Genomic DNA, 20,116 nt, shown 5'->3' on the forward strand with positions numbered 1-20,116 from the left:
TTCAAAGTAAATGAAAATGTTTCACCCCAGGAGAAGCAATGGACAGCATTCTAAAATACTTACAGGAGGCAGGAGAAAAATCTATAATTTAGAAATAAATTATTTATATCCAAGAAAATAAATTTCAAATACTACATGAGACAAAAAATGTGATCAATTATTTATTTCTATTTAGGGAAAATAAATTTTTCTTTACATATCTTCTTGAACTTGTCTTGCTATACATGTAAAACCAATGCATTCATTGACATAAATAAATATAAATAAATTAATCTCAGTATTACAAAAGAATAAGATTTACAATTTGGCTATGAATATCTCACTTCAGAAATATAGACTCTTTTCTTATGTTAATATAATATCGCTGGATACTTTTAGAGATATTAAGTTAGTGGAGACACCTTTCACCCTTCCATAGGGTTTCTTCTCCAAGAGAAAAAAAAAATTGTCCTTAAACAAAATTATAGCCAATCCATCTAACTTACAAGTGAGAGGCTAAGTCCTGACTGGATACCTGTACTTGTGGGACAAAGAAAGAGTTATTCCTTCATTCTGTATTCCTCCTTTGCCACCAACGAACCCAAGAAAATCAACATTCTCACATCATAAGCACGTTTTCCCTTTAAAATATTTGCTAACCCATTCAGACTAATTTTAATGGAATGAGAAAAGAAGAAAATGCCTTACAATCAAGAGTTATTTTATAATACAGTTCATCTCTCTTCAGCAATTTTGCTCAGAAGAGGCTAGGTTTTTTGTTTCTTTCCAATACCAATTACTGTTTTTAGTTTCTAATTTTCTTTGTAAACAAAAATAACACTACATATCTAGTGGGAAAAAAATGACACATTTCCTTTACTTCATGCTCATGTTCTAAGTACAAACAAACCTCTACAGTTTCCTAAACTTTGAGGAAAGTAATCACCCTAAATCTTGCAAGTTCTTCTATTTTCGAGAGTTTGGGGAGTGTCCCAGGGCAGATTCTCTTCTCCTTGCTTCGTTGGTTTTCCTATGCACCTTAAGGACAATGATAACATGCGAAACGAAGAGCACTATTACATTTATTTTGTCCGCTCCTCCAGAAAGGTCTAAGAAACTAGAAATACTCTGCATACTGGTGTGCATTTTCTTCTTAATTCTTCTTTGGCTAAATCAGCTAGCCAATGGTTACTAGCATCATAAACAAGACTGTCAGTATTATACATGTGTGTCCTGAAAGTTAAAAAAGAGAGTTAACATCAAAATAATTTTATTGACTGATGATACACATTAATCTTTTGGTTATGATGTGATAGACAATGAAAATTAATCCATAATAGGGCATGCAAAACACATGCAAAGTTAGTAAGTTATCCAACCTCAGCCAGTTTAGCTATAGCAACACCAACTAAAATATGTCACATGAGTTTTTTAGTTTCTTGAAATTAAGTAGCCAAGTTAGAATCACTTAAGGTACTTCCAGATTAAGAGTCAATGAAAACCCCTGACACATGCATTAGAGAAAAGTTTCACCAAAAGACACTTTGAGGAAGACACCTAGAACGTTTCATAGATTCGTTTACATTAAGTTACTGTTGTGTCATAATTTTGTATAACATAAAGGAGATAAAAGATCTATAAGCATGACTTACAAAAGATACCATAAAACAAATCTTAATTCCTACACACTGGAAACTCTTAAAACCCACCAAGCAAAAAGGAGAAACAGTACAAGTCAATCATCTCATGATGCAAACACTCATAAAGAAGGCATTCCTATTTGTAAGCCCTAAAGTATCCACTTCTCAGTCCCCCCCCAAATATTTGTGGCATCACTAGTATCCAATCATTTCAGTAAACTGAGTGCGAAATACAAGATGAGATGGTGAGTGGAGCATGGATGACATCATGCTAATGACAGACCTAAAGTGTCAGTCAGTCGCTCAACGAAGAAAAACCAGTCTGACAAGATAATAGAGGTCTGAGCTCCTATTATCCTTGAACAGTCATGGATAAAACCTGTCCTGGCTTACTGATGGACATTTTGCAAGACAGAGAAGTACGACTTCATAAAACCATATACCTTTTATGATTTACCAGGTCTTAACTTCTGAGGCATCACCAGTCACACTTAAATTATGAAATGTAACTTTGCTTGGTTTGCTGTTTTTCGTGAATGTGTAAGAGCTGAACAGTAGAGAAGGAAAACACTAGTTGAATTATATAATTTCCATTTCAGCTGAAAAGCAGTATCAGCATTTCCTTACAATCACATCCCTTTTAATTAAACGTATGGGAACCCTCCATTTTTAAAAGGAGTAAGGAAATCCTTGGTTTTTTCCACAGTAGTTTTGCTCAGGCATCTGTACCAACTTAACCCACTTTATAGGACTTCAAATTCTGTTCATTTTTGGTGGACTCTAAACTACATTCTTAAAAAGTCCCTGAAAAATCTGAAGTTCTAGTTTACTACATCTGCTATTAAGCTTCTAGAACACTCAATTGGCAGTAAACAAGTATCGACTTAAAAGCCCACAAAGCCCAGGACCCAGTGCTCACATTATTTTAGTAAAAGACGGAACCATTTAGTGATTTAACGAACATTTACACATTTTAGCTTATAATAGGCTTCAATAATATTGTTAATTTAAGGAGAAATAAGAGTTACAGAGGGTAAAAAGTAGATAGCTCACATCACCCCCAAAATTAAACCAGGCCATTTAGTGATAGCATTAGAGTTGCTTTTAATTAATGGGGAAAAAAATAGGCATTAGGACAGTTTAGAAATAATTCTAGTTTATATAAACTCCATGGTAAATTTTCTGAACAGTAAAATCTATAAAACAGAGGAGGGTCAATTTAAATAATCCTCTGTCTACAGCATAGGTCAGAGCCCACTATGACATTATACTTAACACATGCACATTCAATGCAGATCAGATGTTTCAAGTAATACTGATTTCTTCTCTATGTGCTGCTGTTCAACCATCTGAGGGCTTACCATGTGTAAACTTCAACCCCTGGGAGGATTCATAGCAAGCAGTCAGGCTCCTGGACGCACCCTCTGAACCAAGGGGCTGTTTTTAGCTGTTTTGGCATGTTTTCATAAATATAACTCAGAAAAAGGCCTGATCACAGGCAACCTCCTGAATCTGATAGAGACTGATTTTTCCCTAGGTTTTTGCTTCTGTGTAACACACAGATACCATCAGCAATTATACTGAGTAGGGAAAAAAGGTGAGTTGGCTAATAGATTGTGAAGTGAGAATGGGGCTTTTCAAATCACTTTCCTTTGACATGTTAATGTCCTTGAGTCTACTGAAAAATTAAAGAGAAAAAGACACAACGTCTGTTCACCCAAGGCTGTAATGACTGAGAAAAGGAATAAAGAGAGAGCATGTAAAAAAAAAAACAAAACCAAAAAACAATTAATCAAAGAGGTTACCTTCTGATATAGTGTCAAGTTTTACTGGAAAAGAAGCTAAGAAGAGTTGTGTTTTTTTTTTTAAATTATCAGAATTTCTGCTCACCCTGATTTTCCACGGTGCCAGAAAATTTTGACTAGAATTAGGGTACCAGCTACAGTACCAGCAAGTCCTTGAGGAGGAAAAAATGTGGTAACACAGTTAATAGAAACACGAGCAGGTATAGACATAATGCAGTGTCACAATGACAAACACACCGGTTATGCGTCAAGTTAAAGAAAAACAGGAGACACAAGTTACATTTTGTATGTGGCTTTCTTACGTCACAAGTTTGACAGCAAAAATTGCATGCTACTTATCCTGCTTTCATTCAAAGAAAAAAGAAATAAAATATTTAAACTATCACCATGCTCAAATAGGATGTGTTTAACCTCCTGGAGAGGGTTCCAAAGTGTTTCATCCCCACCATGCTCCATTGTAAATGCTTTGATCATTGGTTGGTCAAACACGATGACGGTGTTCCGTAATTTTAGCACTAGACAGTGTCTTGGAGTTCACTCACATTGAGTAGATGAGAAAACGGAGTCTCAGACAGGGAAGGGTTATCTATGTGGTGAATGGGAAGGCCATTTACTTTGTTCCTAGTTAAGGTAAGAGCTGTAGGCATTAGCCCATCCCAGGAAAGGTAATATCACCTGTGCATGGAGGCTAAAACACATTTATGTCGCTTACAGGATATGCTATTCAGTGTTTAGCCTGTTGTAGATACAACTTCATTTAAGAACGCTAATAATTCCTTTGGAGATTAAATGCACTATTTTGAGTTTCATGACAGAAAAATAATGGTCAAATAAGTTGGTCAACAGTAATTTTTATAGTTTGATTTCTACACACAATCTTTCTTCTCCAAACCACCTGTGTGCCCTTTCTCCATACCATTCTAGGTCTCCCTTTTTCCCCCACGCCACCCTGCAATGTCCTTGAGCTCTAGTCTTTTGATCTGCATGGCAAAAGAAATTAGAGAGGACACTAGGAAAGCAACTGAAACTAATATGACCAAATCACAAATTGGTTCCAAATCAGCAAAACGCTCAAGTCACACAATTGCACTGTCGTATGGATACATGATTCAACAAAACACCTATTTCTATGACAGGTAAGTTTTTACAGTATTTTACCCAATCAATTTCTTTAGTGGATCCCCTAGCACCATATCATTATTTCGGAAGACTTCATTCATAAAATAAATCATAGCTCCTCAAAAATTTGGGGTTTCTTTTCCCTTTAGCACTTCCATTAACTCCACCATTTTCAATGGTTGTAAAACCATCCCATTTTCAAGTTGAATGATAAATGAAGATAGAAAATTTTAAAGTGATCCAGAATATACAGATGGTAGAACCAAAATCCTATTCTTAAAACACCGACAAGCACATACATGTAATTCTAGAAGAATGTGTGCCGAGACCGATGTTTTCACAGGAAACTAGATCAAAATACAGAAATATGAAAAACTGGATTTTACATAAATGGTTCCTCAGTAAACTAAGAGGAGTATTACTTCCCAAATTATAAATAAAGAAGACTTTAAAGTATAGAGGCAATAGTTATGATCTCAAAATTCTCTTGGTACCTATGGAAAATGAACCCAAGTGTATATTGGTGCCAATTTGAGACCTACAACTCAGAATAAATGACACAATGAAATTATGGCTATGATATCAATGTTCTTGCTAACTAATGAGCTTTCAGGTAGGAAAATTATGTGATTTTAGAAAATGGGTTTCTCTAAATAAAAGGATTATTTTAGCAATATTTCTCATTATATTTATAGTATTTAAGACACGGTAAAGCAGTTTGTCACCTTGTATCTCATTACTCCAATAACTAGCACAGTGCCTGGCAAATAGTAGGATGTGTTTAGAAAATATTTATTAAATTGCGTCAAATTATCTTCTTTTTGCAGATGAAAAAACTGAGATCAAAAAAGGATACATTGAATAGTTTATCAACAGACAAAAACTGATTTCTAATCCCAGGTTCTGGTCAGAATTTTAATTCATAGTATGCTTAAGAAAAATACCTGAGGTTATTCGAATATGATTTATATTAGATGGGTATTACATTAATATATGCAGTATCATCTCCATTCCTGAAGAAACTGAGTCAGAATTCCACATATAAGATCTGGTATTAATTTAAGGATTCTATTTTTGAAGAAATGTGGGTTTGTCCAGTCAATTCAAAAGGTATCACTTACATACCTAATAAAGTAGAAATGCTGTTCATATACAAAATTAAAGACACCGTTAATAGGTTGTTCTTCCTTATAATACTATTTAACAAAACAAAGGAACTGAGGTCTACGCACTGGTGAAGTCACACCGGAAAGAGACTTTTATAGAAGGAAAAAGAATGTGCTTCAGTAAGCCTTACATTGTCAGATTTACAATTCAGAATTAAACACCACTTTCTTGGCAACATTCATAGGACCCTTGAAGGGTTTTGTTATTATCATTGTATTTTCTTTGCCTCTGTATCTTATGCTTCTCTTGCCAGCCTAATGAAAAACAGGATGATTATGTTGTCTGATTTCTTAACTTTGAATAACTTACAGATAATTGAAGTCACTTTACAGTGGAATTTAAGTTCATCCTACAGAGAGACAGGTAGTAAGAAACGGTGATGACCTGGTATCATAGCATCTGATGCATTTCAAATTACAACTGATGATTCTAGATTCTTGAAAGTACACCTCCACTTAAGCTGGTCTGCACCATATGCCAGATGCAGGTGGATGGATGTATAAAGCCAAAGTTAATCAGCATGTGATATTTGAAGGATACAGAAAGAACATTTTAGATACGCCACTGAGCAGTCCCTAATTTTTTCTTAAATATTCCTTCAACTGACCTATTAATCCCCATAAGAGATTTATGAATATCATGATATAGGACTTCAGCAATGGTGGGGCGGGGGGTAAAAACTTAAGTTGTGCAGATTTCCGCATAGGACAAGAATCTTTCTATCCTTTCAAGTACCTGGTGCTGGAGAAACGAGTCATCTACTTCTGTTGAAGCACCTAACAGATGTGTGTTCTTGGGCAAGGTACAAATCTTGCAAAAATCATTCTTTCAGATAAAAAAATGGGATATAGAGGGGCGCCTGGGTGGCTCCATCAGTTAAGCATCAGCCTTTTGCTCAGTTCGTAATCCCAGGGTCATTGGATGGAGTCCATAGTCAGGCTATCTGCTCAGTGGGGAGCCTGCTTCTCCCTCTGCTGGCTGCTCCCCAACCTTGTGTGTGCTCTCTCTGACAAATAAAATCTTTAAAAAAATTTTAAAAATTGAAAAAACTAAAAATGGGACACAGATATAGATATGTGTGTGGGTATATAGATACCCACACACACTATAAGATGTTTTGAGAAGTAAAATAAAAATACAAAAATTTCAGTAGAGTACTTGCTACACAGCAAAAATGCAACTCTTACCTTAATAAAGGACAATTCTTACTCTTTGGTGTGGCCAGAGGGAATGATAAAACTATCAGAAACCCATTCTAGGAAAATACCAGTGACAGCACTGCACGACTGCTTTAAGCTAATATTTATTCAATGGTTAGCACTGTGCTGGAGTTTTCGTATCTATTATCTCATTAAGCTTCAAAGACTTTAAATAGGGATCATAAATGAGAAAACTGGGACTCAGAAAGATTAAGTTCAATCACTTGGGTTGAAAAATTACTAATTTAAGAAAGAAAAAAGAACCAACAGGATTCAAACCAAAGATCTGACTGACTCCAGAACACAATCCTGTCATCTTGACAATGTTGGCATAAAAAACAAAAACAGAAAACAAAAGCAAAAATAAAATACAACTACATAGAGCATGTATTCTCAATGGGGGTGTTATTATCCTAAAAGGGTGAAAAAAAATCTTACTTTTTTATGTATAAAGTATAGATATACAGAATATAAATAGATTTACAGTATATCTGTGGTAGTAAAATTTCATGGGGGTGGGGGGGCGATTGGGGAAAATAAAAGTCCAAAAATTTCCCTGAGGGGGAGAGGGCAATAATGAAAAAAAGATTTTTGAGAAGCACAGATATGGAGCCAGCAGAAGAATAGCTTTAGACCTCAAAATAAAGTCTTCATTTACATAGCAAATAAGGAAGTTCTGAGATTAGTCAGTCTCTCTTTTGTAGCAGAATTAAATGGGAAAATATTCAAACACTTCCAAAGTTCTAGTATCATCTATATTGCTCACTAACATTGCAGTGTAATCCAGGAAAGCAATTTCCTCGTCAGTAGAGTTTGCTTAGCTTTAAAATAAGAAAAGTGGCGGGAATAAAAGGCACAGTGTAAGGAACTTAGTCAATGACATAATAGCTGTCATAGGGAGATATCTGTATAGGGAGAGATGGCAGCTACTTTTGGGGTGGGCACATTGTTTATCCAATCACTGTGTTGTACACCTGAAACTAACGTAACATTGTGTATTAACCACAACCAAATTTTTTAAAAAATTGATAAAATAAAAACAAAATGAGAAAGCACCGAATGCACAGAATTGAAGAAATAAGGATAATTTTTAGGTTTATACTATACAAGTGAATGTTCCCAAAGAAAAAAAAAAAACTGCCATATGTCTGATTTAAGAGGGAAAGAGCTCCTCTTTATTTCTGAGCACAAGTTGGAACAACAACTAACCCTAAGGAAAAGTTTCTGGGGAATCACATAGTACATACTCCAAGAATTCCAGAGAAAATAAGCACCTCGAACCTTCATTAGATGCCACTGAGCAGAGAAAAAGCCCATCCTCTAAACTCATCTCTGTTAACATTAAATGATGAAATCATGAAGTTTTCATTTAGAATGCATTTATTTCTATTGAAAATATCAAACAAACAAAGTGAATCCAACTGTTCCAATCTTTCAAGATAACTATTTTAGCTAAGGAGAGGTTCATTCAAAATATAAAAGAACTATAAAAGAACTATAAATAATAATAATAATTAAAAAACACCTTTTCAGCTTCAGTCCCTTATTTCACTCATGCATGCATAGATAGGAGACCTCAGCTTATAAGGACATAATTTTAAAATAATTCACTTTTTAATGTGCATATTTTCTACTGGGCATTCCTTTTTAATATGCCAACTTAGCTGTATTGCTTCTTAAACATTTCTTTTGCCATCTTCTTTAGGAGTTATTAATCTTCTTGGTAAAATGTTTAACATCAAATAATATATTTATGAACAACAAAAAAGGACTGGAACAAAGAAGAAATTGCAACATAGAAATGTCCTTAAGTCTATAGCAACAGAATAATTTTAAAGCTATCTTTGCTTTAAATCACTGACAGGGAAGGGAAAAGGAACAGGATGTAATCAAAGGTAGCATTCTGGTTTATCTGGAACACACGTCTAGAAACAACCAAGGAGTAGTTTGTGAGTACTTGTAAAATACTGCAGGCTTAAAAACTGTATTGATAATAGCTTCCTTATTGTTGTTTTTGGCCCCTAGAATGATAATGCATTGAGACAATAGGCGTTCAGGGATACTTGATTGACTGGCCAAATGATGTGAAGTTGCCCTAAAATTACCTTGGAACAAGAACACGGTTGGGAAGACTTAGGAACGTACCGCGTACCTAACGGGGTCCACCAAACATGTCGATAAAATGCATTTACCCTTCTTCTCCCTGACCTTAAACATTTCATCTTAATAGTATTCCTAAGGCAGTAAAAAGACAATATTCTCCTCCAGGAATAAGGATTGTACATCCCACAGTGATGACAATTTTTTTTAACTGCCGAAGAACCAAACTTACCAACTGCAATGATGGCAGCATCTGAAGAAAAAAAAAATGAATTACAAAAATAAAGAAAAATACATAAAGCCACAGTAATTTAACATATGTATCCACAGAATATACTAGAAAGTTCAAAAGTAACATAGATTTTCATAACGAAAAGAAATAATTATAAATAAATTTAAGAAAACAGTTATACATTAACTTAATCAAGCAACATACACCCTAATAGATACAATGCCTGTATCTATTCCACAGTGAACCCCATAACCATGAAACACGATAAAGATTTAGTGACTACTACAACAAACACCATATTCAGTTATATGACTTGATGGCAAGAAATAAGTTTGAAAGCTTACATAGTAAATAACTGAGATCTAATCTTATGACCAAGAAACTATTTACCCCAAAGATAAAGATGTAGTGAACAGAAGGGCCATCTGTATCCCAATGTTCGTAGCAGCAATGGCCACAGTCACCAAACTGTGGAAAGGGCCAAGATGCCCTTCAACAGACGAATGGATAAAGAAGATGTGGTCCATATATACGATGGAGTATTAGGCCTCCATCAGAAAGGATGAATACCCAACCTTTGTATCACCATGGATGGGACTGGGGAAGATTATGCTGAGTGAAATAAGTCAAGCAGAGAGAGTCAGTTATCATATAGTTTCACTTACTTGTGGAACATAAGGAATAACATGGAGGACATTAGGAGAAGGAAAGGAAAAGTGAATTGGGGGAAATTAGAGGGGAAGATGAAGCATAAGAGACTGTGGACTCTGAGAAACAAACTGAGGGTTTTGGAAGGGAGGGGAGTGGGGGGTTGGGTGAGCCTGGTGGTGGGTATAAGAGAGCACATACTGCATGGAGCACTAGGTGTGGTGCATAAACAATGAATTTTGGAACACTGAAAAAAATTAAATTAAAAAAAAAAAGAAACTGAAGCCTCTCTCAGCAGACTTCTGATTAATTCTGAGTAATTACTCAAATTACTATAGCATCTTAACTTTTACACCTTTCAAGGACTGTGAAAGTGGCACAGCAAAACTTACTTTCCAATAAATATATTTATAATAATACACTGCTCTCCTAAGTGGCAAACAGATGTACTCAAAGTACCACTGAGAACAGGTGACTTTACGCGTCAGAAGAAAGCACAGGATCTGGAATCAGCAAATAGGTGTGTTTAACTCCCAACATTCTCCCTATTAACTGCGCACTATATGAATCACACAAATTAATCTCTAAGTTTCTAATTCATCATCTACGAAATGAAGCTAAAAAGGCTTATGTTGCAAGGCTGCCGCAAGGATGCGTATCCAGAGAGGAGAGGGGCACAGAACATACGACTATGGTGCAGATCCTGCAAGTGGCAGTGACTACTTTCTTTTACAATGTGAGTAAAAAATGGTCTATGATATTTGAAGAATAAATTAATTGCATAAAAGAGAGAAATCTGACCCAAATAGTAGTTGTATTTTCATGACAATTATTGACTCATGTTTAGTTTAGATCTTTTTTTTTTTCAAGTTTGTTTAAGTTTGTTAAATTGTCTTGAATTTTTTTTTCCAAGAAGGAACTATTTCAACAAAGTTGGTGCTCTAACAAATTTATATAAGGTGAGACATTTTTCTCGTTGCTGTCTTCTATGAAAAATCAGGTGTATTCAACCTAAAACTTTTAGGCCCAAAGAGGTCATGAAAATTGAAGAAGTCAGTAACCTCCTACCGGTTTAAAAGTAATGAGCTAGGAGAGAAATGGAAGTGGCCCAGTACACAATATCTGTAATGTTTAAATTCTTTAAAAAAGCCAGGTAAGGGCAAAAAAGGCTTCAAGATAATAAATGTGAAATATATGAAATCATTATGAAAATATGGTCACAATGTGTTGAACTATTTAAAAAAATACCCACGATTATGTGACTCCATCGAAGAATGACCAAAAGGGGCAGGAATGGGTAAAGATTTTGTGTATATGCAATGTATTTGGCTTTTTACCTAAGGGAATCATGAAATACACAAAGGAAAGATCAACAAGGGTATCTGTGATGTTTCAAGCTCTTAAAAAAAACTGTCTGGGTGATGATGGCAAAACATATTCCATCAAAGCAGTTATGAAATATGGACAAAATATGGAAAAGCAATCCTAACAACGATTTGAAGGCACTGGTGGGCAAACTAAGACAGGCAGAAATGGGTCAAAGGCAGAAGAGGGAGAATGATATGGAATGGGGTTTGCATATTTGCAATGAGGGGAGCACTGAGGCCGTGCAGGACACTGGCTAAGTGAGAGGGGTTAAGTCAGATGGAGTTCAGGATCATCCGCGGAGCATCTGGAAAGTGAGGGGGCAAACGTGAGGGCTGCTAATATTTTATTTCTTAAAGTTGGTAGTGGTTCCACAAATACTTGCTTTAGAAAAGTTATTGAGCCATACATGGGTGTTTCATGCAGTGTGTGTGTGTGTGTGTGTGTGTGTGTGTGTGTGTGTATTTTAATGAAAAAGTTCAAACAATTTAAAAAAAAATTATCTCCTGGCTCATAGTCCTGTTGAGATTTTCCAAGAAACTGGAAAAAAAATAGGTATCTCTAATAGAGAATAAGAGTGTCTATAAAAATTCTGGCTATGCATTAGGTAAGTTAATAGACAGGGGGACATCCTTGGTAGCCCAAAGCAGCACTAGCTAGTAAGAAGGGTTTCATTCATTCACTCAACACCTATTTTTGAAGTCTACAATGGATTTTACTCCACTTTGATAAAAATTGACATTTAAAGACCCTTGTGTAAATATAGACTATTTCAAAGAATTCTGTCTTTTCAGTTACACTTAGAAGACACTGTTAGATGCTTTACCAAATTGGCAGCTCTAGAGAATCCGGAGAAATCTTTCAGCATGCTTAAGAGATGGGTCTCTATCAATAAACCAGAACCAGAAAATGGCCATAAGGATGGTACATATTTGGTTCTCTGAAGGGTCTGGAAGATATCAAGGACTCCCTAAAACTCATATTTAAAAAAATTTCTTTGCCAAGCTTAATTTAGCATTGTTTTCATGGAGCCAAAATCTTTTTCTATATTATTGCAAAATGTTTCACCCTAGCACACTCCCCATCTGCCTCTGAAGATAGTCAAGAGCATTAGTATGAAAAACTCTTCCCACCATGGCTCCTTAGATCCCTACTCAGGAAAACCTGAGCAGTGCCAACTAACCTGAAGAGAGGGTCCCTCTTCCATGAGGTGCGCTGGTTGTCCTGGGAGTAGCTGAACTCTGTTTTGCTGTAATACGAGCAGAGGTCAATCTTTTTGTTGTATGGAGACCCTTAGTCACTGGGGCATGTATAGCAGTGGACTTTCGTGTTGCTGGAAGACTCTGTGTAAATGAGGCTTTTGCTGTGGAGGATCTATGGGTTGCTGGCATGGCCTGTGTAGCAGACGCATTTGCCATGATGGGATTCTGGGATGCTGGCGGGGTCTCTGTAGATAAAGCATTTGATATGGGGGATTTTTTGGCTGTGGCTGAATCTTTTGCTGTGGTGGGTTTCTGAGGAGTTGAGGGGGTCTTTGCAGCTGAAACATGTACTGTGTTGGGATTCTGAGGAGTTGGTAGGGTTTCTGCAGCTGAAGAATTTATTGTGTCAGGTTTCTGAGGAGTTGATGGGACCTTTGTAGCTGAAACATGTACTGTGTTGGGTTTCTGAGGGGTTGATGGGGCCTTTGTAGCTGATGCATTTACTGTGACGGGTTTCTGAGGAGTTGGTAGGGCTTCTGCAGGTGAAGAATTTATTGTGTTGGGTTTCTGAGGAGTTGGTAGGGATTCTGAAGCCGAAGAATTTATTGTGTCAGGTTTCTGAGGAGTTGATGGGGCCTTTGTAGCTGAAACATTTACTGTGTTGGGTTTCTGAGGAATTGGTAGAGCTTCTTCAGCTGAAGAATTTATTGTGTCAGGTTTCTGAGGAGTTGAGGGGGCCTTTGTAGCTGAAACATTTACTATGTTGGGTTTCTGAGAAGTTGATGGGGTCTTTGTAGCTGAAACATTTATTGTGTTGGGTTTCTGAGGAGCTGATGGGGCTTCTGTAGCTGAAGAATTTATTGTGTTGGGTTTCTGAGAAGTTAGTGGGGTCTTTGTAGCTGAAACATGTACTGTGCTGGGTTTCTGAGGAGTTGGTAGGGCTTCTGTAGCTGAAGAACTTATTGTGTCAGGTTTCTGAGTTGATGGGACTTCTGTAGCTGGAACATTTACTGTGTTGGATTTCTGAAGAGTTGATGGGGACTTTGTAGCTGGAGCATTTATGGTGGTGGGTTTCTGAGGAGCTGATGGGAGTTTGGTACCTGAAACATCCGCTGTAGTGGGTTTCTGAGGAGTTGATGTAGCTTCGGTACCTGGAACATTCCCTGTGGTGGGTTTCTGAGGAGCTGATGTGACTTTGGTACCTGTAACATTTGCAGTGGTGGGTTTCTGAGGAGTTGATGTGGGCTTTGTAGCTGATGCACTTACTGTGGTGGGTGTCTCTGTTGCTAGTATGACTGTAGAAATCTGAGAACCTTATAAGGAAGAAAAAAGTTAAAAAATATTAGCTAAATAATGCTGTCAAGTTAAGACAAAACAAATTGCTTCCTCTATGAATCCTCTCTTTCTCCCCCGCAAACACCTAAATATGAATACGACTTTTAGGAAATCAAGTCTAATTCTGATTTTCCCAAGGAACTGAAACACTGCATTGCCTTTGCTTTGATATAAATTGACCTTTAGTCAACTGAAGAGGGTTTATAACAAAGTAGTACTGAGGTTCTTAAACTGTTTTCTGTGTAAATAAAAGAAACCAAAGTCAGAGTTGGTGGTGATCTCATTCTGTAACACACCCCAAATTAAGATATTTTCTCTCAGAAAATGTTTTCCTTTCTCATGCCAAGACCAAAGAACCAGAAAGAACCACTGGACAGACAGAGGTAGTCACAACATAGTTCCTTTTCCCAATGTTTTCAGGACATGTTAGTGACCCTGGGAAACTTGCTCTGTTTTAGTCCTTTTTTTAAGTAATACATTCAGTCTGAAAAAAAAAAAAACCTTTTTTTTTTTTTTTTTTCTCTTATGCTAGTTACCAACATTACACAAATTAGATCGGTCTCTCTTTGGATTGCAGATCAGGTCACAATTATCTGAAGTGCAACCTTGATTAAATCCTATTCTGAGGGGTGCCTGGGTGGCCTCTGCCATGGGCTTGGGTCATAACCCCAGGGTTCTGGGATCAAGCCCGGCATGGGGCTCTCTGCTCACCAGGGAGCCTACTTCCCACCCCGTCCCCCATCTGCCTCTCTGCCTACTTATGATCTCTGTCTGTCAAATAAATGAGTAAAACCTTAAAAAAAAAAAAACCCTACTAAAAAAAAAAGAATGTTAAAAAAATAAAAATAATTAAAAAAATAAATCCTATTCTGAGAATTGCAACGCTAACAATTTAGTACAATTTTAAGTCTTCCTTCAGTGCCTGTCGGACTTTGGGCTGCTTCCACACCCCCTCTTGCCAGCTTCCCCACACACTGGAGACCGCTGTCCATTTCCCTAATCCCGCTAAGCTGCCATTTCTTCAACTGAACAAGAATAAAAACAAAGCAGATTTGAAAAAATAAAAACAAAAACAAAGCAGATTTGAGAACATTATTGTAAGGAATGAGAGAAATAATTCAGGTAAGTTATTTCACACAGTGCCTATCCCTGAAGGAACACACTTGACCATTCCGGTGTGCAAGTGCCTGCACCACCAGCACACACATCCTGCCCTGTGCCCTCAGACACCATGTATCATTTATTTCCGCTTCCTTGTATCGACCTCGGAGGCTGGGGGCGGGGGGATGGGACTACTCACATAAAATACCCAGCCAGTACCACATGACTGAGACACTCAGAAAATAGTAGATAGTATTTTAGGGTAAGATTTTATATGGCCCTTTCCTCTAAGGTACTCATATATAAAACTTACTCTTTGTTCCACCAGGCTAGTTCTGGCTTTTGATCCAGAAGACCTATGTGCTAATATAGGGTAAGTTTCCTGGAAATTGCTTTCCTTGTTGTCCTTTTGTTATTTTGTGTCTTGTTGACTCACATCTGCCATCAGCATGCTCCAAATTATTTCAGCCTTCTGAACTGCACTGTGATACAGAGCCCAGCCTATGGGCAATGTTCCAGCACCCTTGAAAAAAAAACTTTCTCCACCTGTCCTTATAGGGTTCAATGCCCTTAATATGTCAATTAAAAAAAAAAAAAGTTTCTATATTCTTATTGATCTTTGGTTGCTTATTCTAACACCTCTTGAAATAGGTATGTAGAATTCTCAAACTATAATCATGGATTTATCTATTTTTCTTTCTGCCTGTTTTCTATGGATTGAAGCTTTTTTCCCACAGTGCTCATAGATCACAGATTGTGATAGATTCCTGCTGAATGGACCCCCTTTATCATTATGAACCATTGTATCTTAAAGTATTCTTTGATATTAATGGAACTGCACCTGCTTTTTCCTTTTTTGGTAATTGCAAAGTATATTTTTCCATCCTTTCTTTGGACCATTCAGTGTTCTTCTCATTAAGTTTTGTCTCTTATAAACAGCAAATAGGTTTTTTTTTTTTAAGTTCTTTTTTTAAAAATTTTATTTATTTATCTGAGAGCGAGAGAGAGAGATCACAAGTAGGCAGAGAGGCAGGCAGAGAGAGTGGGGGAGACAGGCTCCTGCTGAGCAGAAAGCCCAATGAGGGGCTCGATCCCAGGACCCTGAGATCATGACCTGAGCTAAAGGCAGAGGCTTAACACACTGAGCCACCCAGGTGCCCCAGGTTTTCTTTTTTTAATTCAGTCTGACAATCTGACTTAAATTACACTCTGGGTAATTACTGATACAGTTGGGTTTATAGCAAATATCTCACTCTAAGTTTGCTCTTCCACCCATCTATTTTATGTTTCTCTTCCTCTCGTTTCCTTTTGGATAAAGTGCTCATTTATCATTCCTTTGTTGGGTTATGATTAGATTGGATTAGATTTTGAGAAGATAGAATTAGTGATCTGGAAGACAAACAGATAGAGAAAGGATCAGGAGGAAGCCTTTGTTGGGTTATGATTCATAGTTTCTTTCACTATTATTTTCATGGTGACCCTAGAGATTACAGTATATATCAGACTATAAACCAATTATGCAAATTAACATTCTACAACTTTTGGGTATTGCCAGAACCTTGTAACTTTTAAATTCAATTTACCTTTTATTGCCTTTGGCTCTGCATTCAACATACCAAACCCCAGTGGATAATGCATTTATCATTTTGTACAGTCCCTATTCATGTACCTGTTCTAATGTTCATTTTGTCTTGCATTTTCATGTTTTACTTGAGATTATTTTCATTCTACTTGAAGGAATGCCTTTATTTTGTTGTTCTGTGCAGGTCTGGTCTGCTGGGGTAAGTTCTCTCAGTTGTTGTGTGAGAACATTTTCATTTGGCAATTTTAAAGGATATATACCCATTGGCTAAAGAATCCTAGGTGAGCACTCATTTTCTTATCCTTAACTTGAAGGCTTTCTTCTCATTGGTCTTTGGCTTCTATAATTTTTGTCGAGATGCCTGTGGTCAGTTTTTGTGTTGCTCCTTTGAAGATAATGTTGTCTTTTGTCTCTTGGTGCTTTTATCATTGTTTTACGTTGCTAAAATTTTTGCCACAAAATGCTGGGAACTGGTTTTATTCTGCTTAGAGTCCTGAGAACCTTTGGAATGTATCGATGTATTTCATCATTTTTCGAGCATTCTGTCATCTCTTTGAATATTTCTGCTCCTCTTTCTCTCTTTTTCTATCTGCCTCTCCTCTTAGCTAACCTATGTTAGAACAGTTTCACATGTCTCAAATACCTCCTAACTTTTGTCTGTACTTTACATTCCCCCCCTCTCTTTGTGCTTCTGGGCATTATTAATGAATTTTCCTTCCTGTTCCTAATACTGGGTCCAAATCACTGTTAAACCTATCGTGATCTTCATTTCAGATTTTTCATTTTTCATTTTTCTTTGCAGAACGTCTACTTTTATAGGTTCCAGTTCTTTGCTGAAATTCTTTATTTCTCTCTTCCTTGAAAACCTTAAACATATTAAGTGCTGTTTTAAAGTCATCTGCTAACTCAGTTGTCTGGATTTATTTTCCCCTGATTTGGTTATAATTTCTTGCTTTGCTCCATGTCTAGTAACTCTTTTACTGTATTACAGATGTTGTATATAAAACATTCAGATGGTATGATCTTCCAAGAGAGGTCTCCTTTTCTGATAAGCAGACTGGTTGGAGGTGATCACACCCTCAGCCCATGAGGGACTGAGCTCAGCCTTAGTAAGACGTAGTAAGACTCAGTCTACTTCTACTCTTGCCTCTGCTCCTTGGGACTTGTCCCTCTGGGCTTTTCATCAACAGCCCAGGAATCTTTATTTCCTCAGCTCTGAGAAACTGTGGGAGATCCAGGTCTGTCCTTCAGGGGTCCCCAGCCCAGCAATCTAGTCTCCTTCCCCACCCAACTTCAAAATGGGCACAACTGTGTTAAGGGGCACAAGACTGTGTGTTTGATCCAAGCTTCTTCCTATTATATTTGTTGCCCAAATACCATACGGGTCTGAGAGATTTCATTTTGTACTTTGGAAGGTTTGGGTCAAAGTCCTCAGCCTCCCCTGCAGCCCCAGAAATCAGCAAATGGCCCTTGGGGAAAAACTCGCTCTGCACTCAATTTTCAGTGTATTTTTCTAGCCCACCACAACCACTTTGCCAGGTTCTCTCTTTCCTGGCAGTGGTCTTCCTGTGGGTCATGATGGATCCTAGGCCCAGGTGCACTTCAGAGGGGCTTGCCTTCCCTGTCCACTCCCCCAGGAATTCTAGTTCCTTCAGTCCTGGTTGTGCCCACCCTTGTATCTCATGCCTTTCAAAATGGGACTTAAAAAAAAAAATCTATCCAGATTTTGTGGTTATTTGTAAAGAAAATATTGGCCTACCATGGTCTACTGGGGCACCACCCTAGACTTGTAAACTCCGAATAACAGTTAATTTAATAAAATAGGGGGAAATAAATATGAGTGTGTCACATAGCCAGATTAAGAAGTGAACCCATATCAAACTTCTCCCATAATTAAATTAAGTCAAATAATATAATGAAATTTTCCCCTTGCAGTTGTCACATCTCCACATCATAATAAGCATTATCATTAGGGGAGCAGAGAGCCAGCACAGTGATCCACTATTGCTGGGAGAGTAAACTGCTACGGTTTCTTTGGAAACAATGTTGGTGACATCCGTCAAAAGTTTAATGCACAGGGGCGCCTGGGTGGCTCAGTGGGTTAAAGCCTCTGCCTTCAGCTCAGGTCATGATCCCAGGGTTCTGGGATCGAGTTCCACGTGGGACTCTCTGCTCAGCAGGGAGCCTGCTTCCCCTTCTCTCTCTGCCTGCCTCTCTGACTACTTGTGATCTCCGTCTTGAAATAAATAAAATCTTTAAAAAAAAAAAGTTTAATGCTCATACATTTGCTCTAGTAACTATGCTACAAGGAATTTATTTTATGAAATATACTTGCACACCTGTGCAATTTCAGATGCCCAGTACTTTTTGCAGTATCTTTTGTAATAATAATTAAAAACAACAACAACAACCTGTAATCAAAAACTAAATTTCCCTCAATAGGTTAAATAAATGATATATCCATACAACTGCTACAACTGAAAAAATAAATACGTGTATGTTTATTTTCCAGAACCAAATGGAAACATTTGTGAACAATGGTTACTTCGAAGAGAAGGACTAAGGACAGAGAGATTTCTACTTTACCTCTTATACCCGTCTGCATGGTTTGAACATTACTGTACTGTTGACATATACTATTTGTGACAAGCAACTGTTTTTAACAAGCACTGATATTTAAAAATTCATGCTACCATAATTCCAAGTATAATTACAAAAGGCGCTCGAGTCACACTGGCACTTAAATGTCATGTTGCTCAAACAAATCCCGCCAATAGGATCACTAGCGAGATCCCTCGGTTTAGTCTAAGATTCCCTCCTAACCAAATAAAATCAACCATTTTATATGCCTTTTGTATTAACTTATTGAAAGTGATACGGTTAAGAAACAGCAAATGTAAGCGAACTCACTAAAAACATGAGACATGTCACATGCATGTTTGTGTGCGTGTTATGTACCATGGGTATTTATTTTATTCATATGTTACCACATATTCTCCAGTATCAGTGCTTCCTCCTTCTTGGAAAGTCATAGACCCCTCTGAGAATCTGATGAAAAACTGTGCTCCCCTACAAAGATACAAATAGGCATATATACCACATTCTCCATTCATTTCTCAGGGAGTTCACAGAATCTCTGTAGTCCAAATAAAGACCCACTGGTAATAAGAAAACAAAAATACAACACTGCAAACTCATTACCTTTGCATTCAGGCGGCGGGCCACTCCATTCTCCTTGGTCACCCTTAACAGTACAATAAATAGAGTTCTCTCCGATCAGGGTGAAGCCTTTTATACATTCATATTTTACAGCCTGTTGATACACATAAGTGTTCTGTTGATCTAGAATGACTCCATTGCTAATTTTTGGTGGTTCCGGACAAAAAATTTCTTTAAAAAAATTCCAAAATAATTAACATTAATAAAACTGCCAATTACTTACTTTAATAAGTAAGATTAAAGCATGTTAAATAACTTATTTTAAAAAAGTAAAAATCGACCGTTTTTTCTAAGTTCAGCATTATCAACCAGGGAGTTTAGAAATGCCTGTTAAGTCATGAGTAGAGTATTTGGAGCTTTGGATACAAATGGTGTAAAACACGAACGCTAACTTTGAGACCAACATATAGAAGTAAGATTTAG

The 20,116-nt window shown here is 37.1% G+C and overlaps 1 protein-coding gene across 11 annotated transcripts in view; it reads right to left on the reverse strand.

The window, feature by feature from the left end:
• CD55 (CD55 molecule (Cromer blood group)) overlaps positions 1-20,116 on the reverse strand; it is a 34,322-nt gene that overhangs the window by 6,779 nt on the left and 7,427 nt on the right. For 6 of the 11 annotated variants that reach the window (XR_009347660.1, XR_009347657.1, XR_009347659.1 and 3 more), the window contains exons 6-9: positions 19,676-19,864; positions 13,557-13,769; positions 12,438-12,503; positions 9,242-9,262 (exon numbers count right to left, since the gene is read on the reverse strand). Coding sequence is in view for 7 of the 11 variants with exons in the window: in XM_059147123.1 (XP_059003106.1) it covers positions 9,242-9,262; positions 12,438-12,503; positions 13,557-13,769; positions 19,676-19,864 (489 nt within the window). In the remaining 4 variants the exon portion in view is untranslated. Of the gene's footprint in view, positions 1-148; positions 1,213-2,062; positions 2,167-3,509; positions 3,577-8,271; positions 8,835-9,241; positions 9,263-12,437; positions 12,504-13,556; positions 13,770-19,675; positions 19,865-20,116 lie in introns of those variants that run through there. The other 5 variants (XM_059147121.1, XM_059147120.1, XM_059147125.1 and 2 more) reach the window with 5 other exon arrangements.

The sequence above is a fragment of the Mustela lutreola genome, chromosome 14 (genome assembly GCF_030435805.1).
Source record: "Mustela lutreola isolate mMusLut2 chromosome 14, mMusLut2.pri, whole genome shotgun sequence".
Lineage (NCBI taxonomy): Eukaryota > Metazoa > Chordata > Mammalia > Carnivora > Mustelidae > Mustela > Mustela lutreola.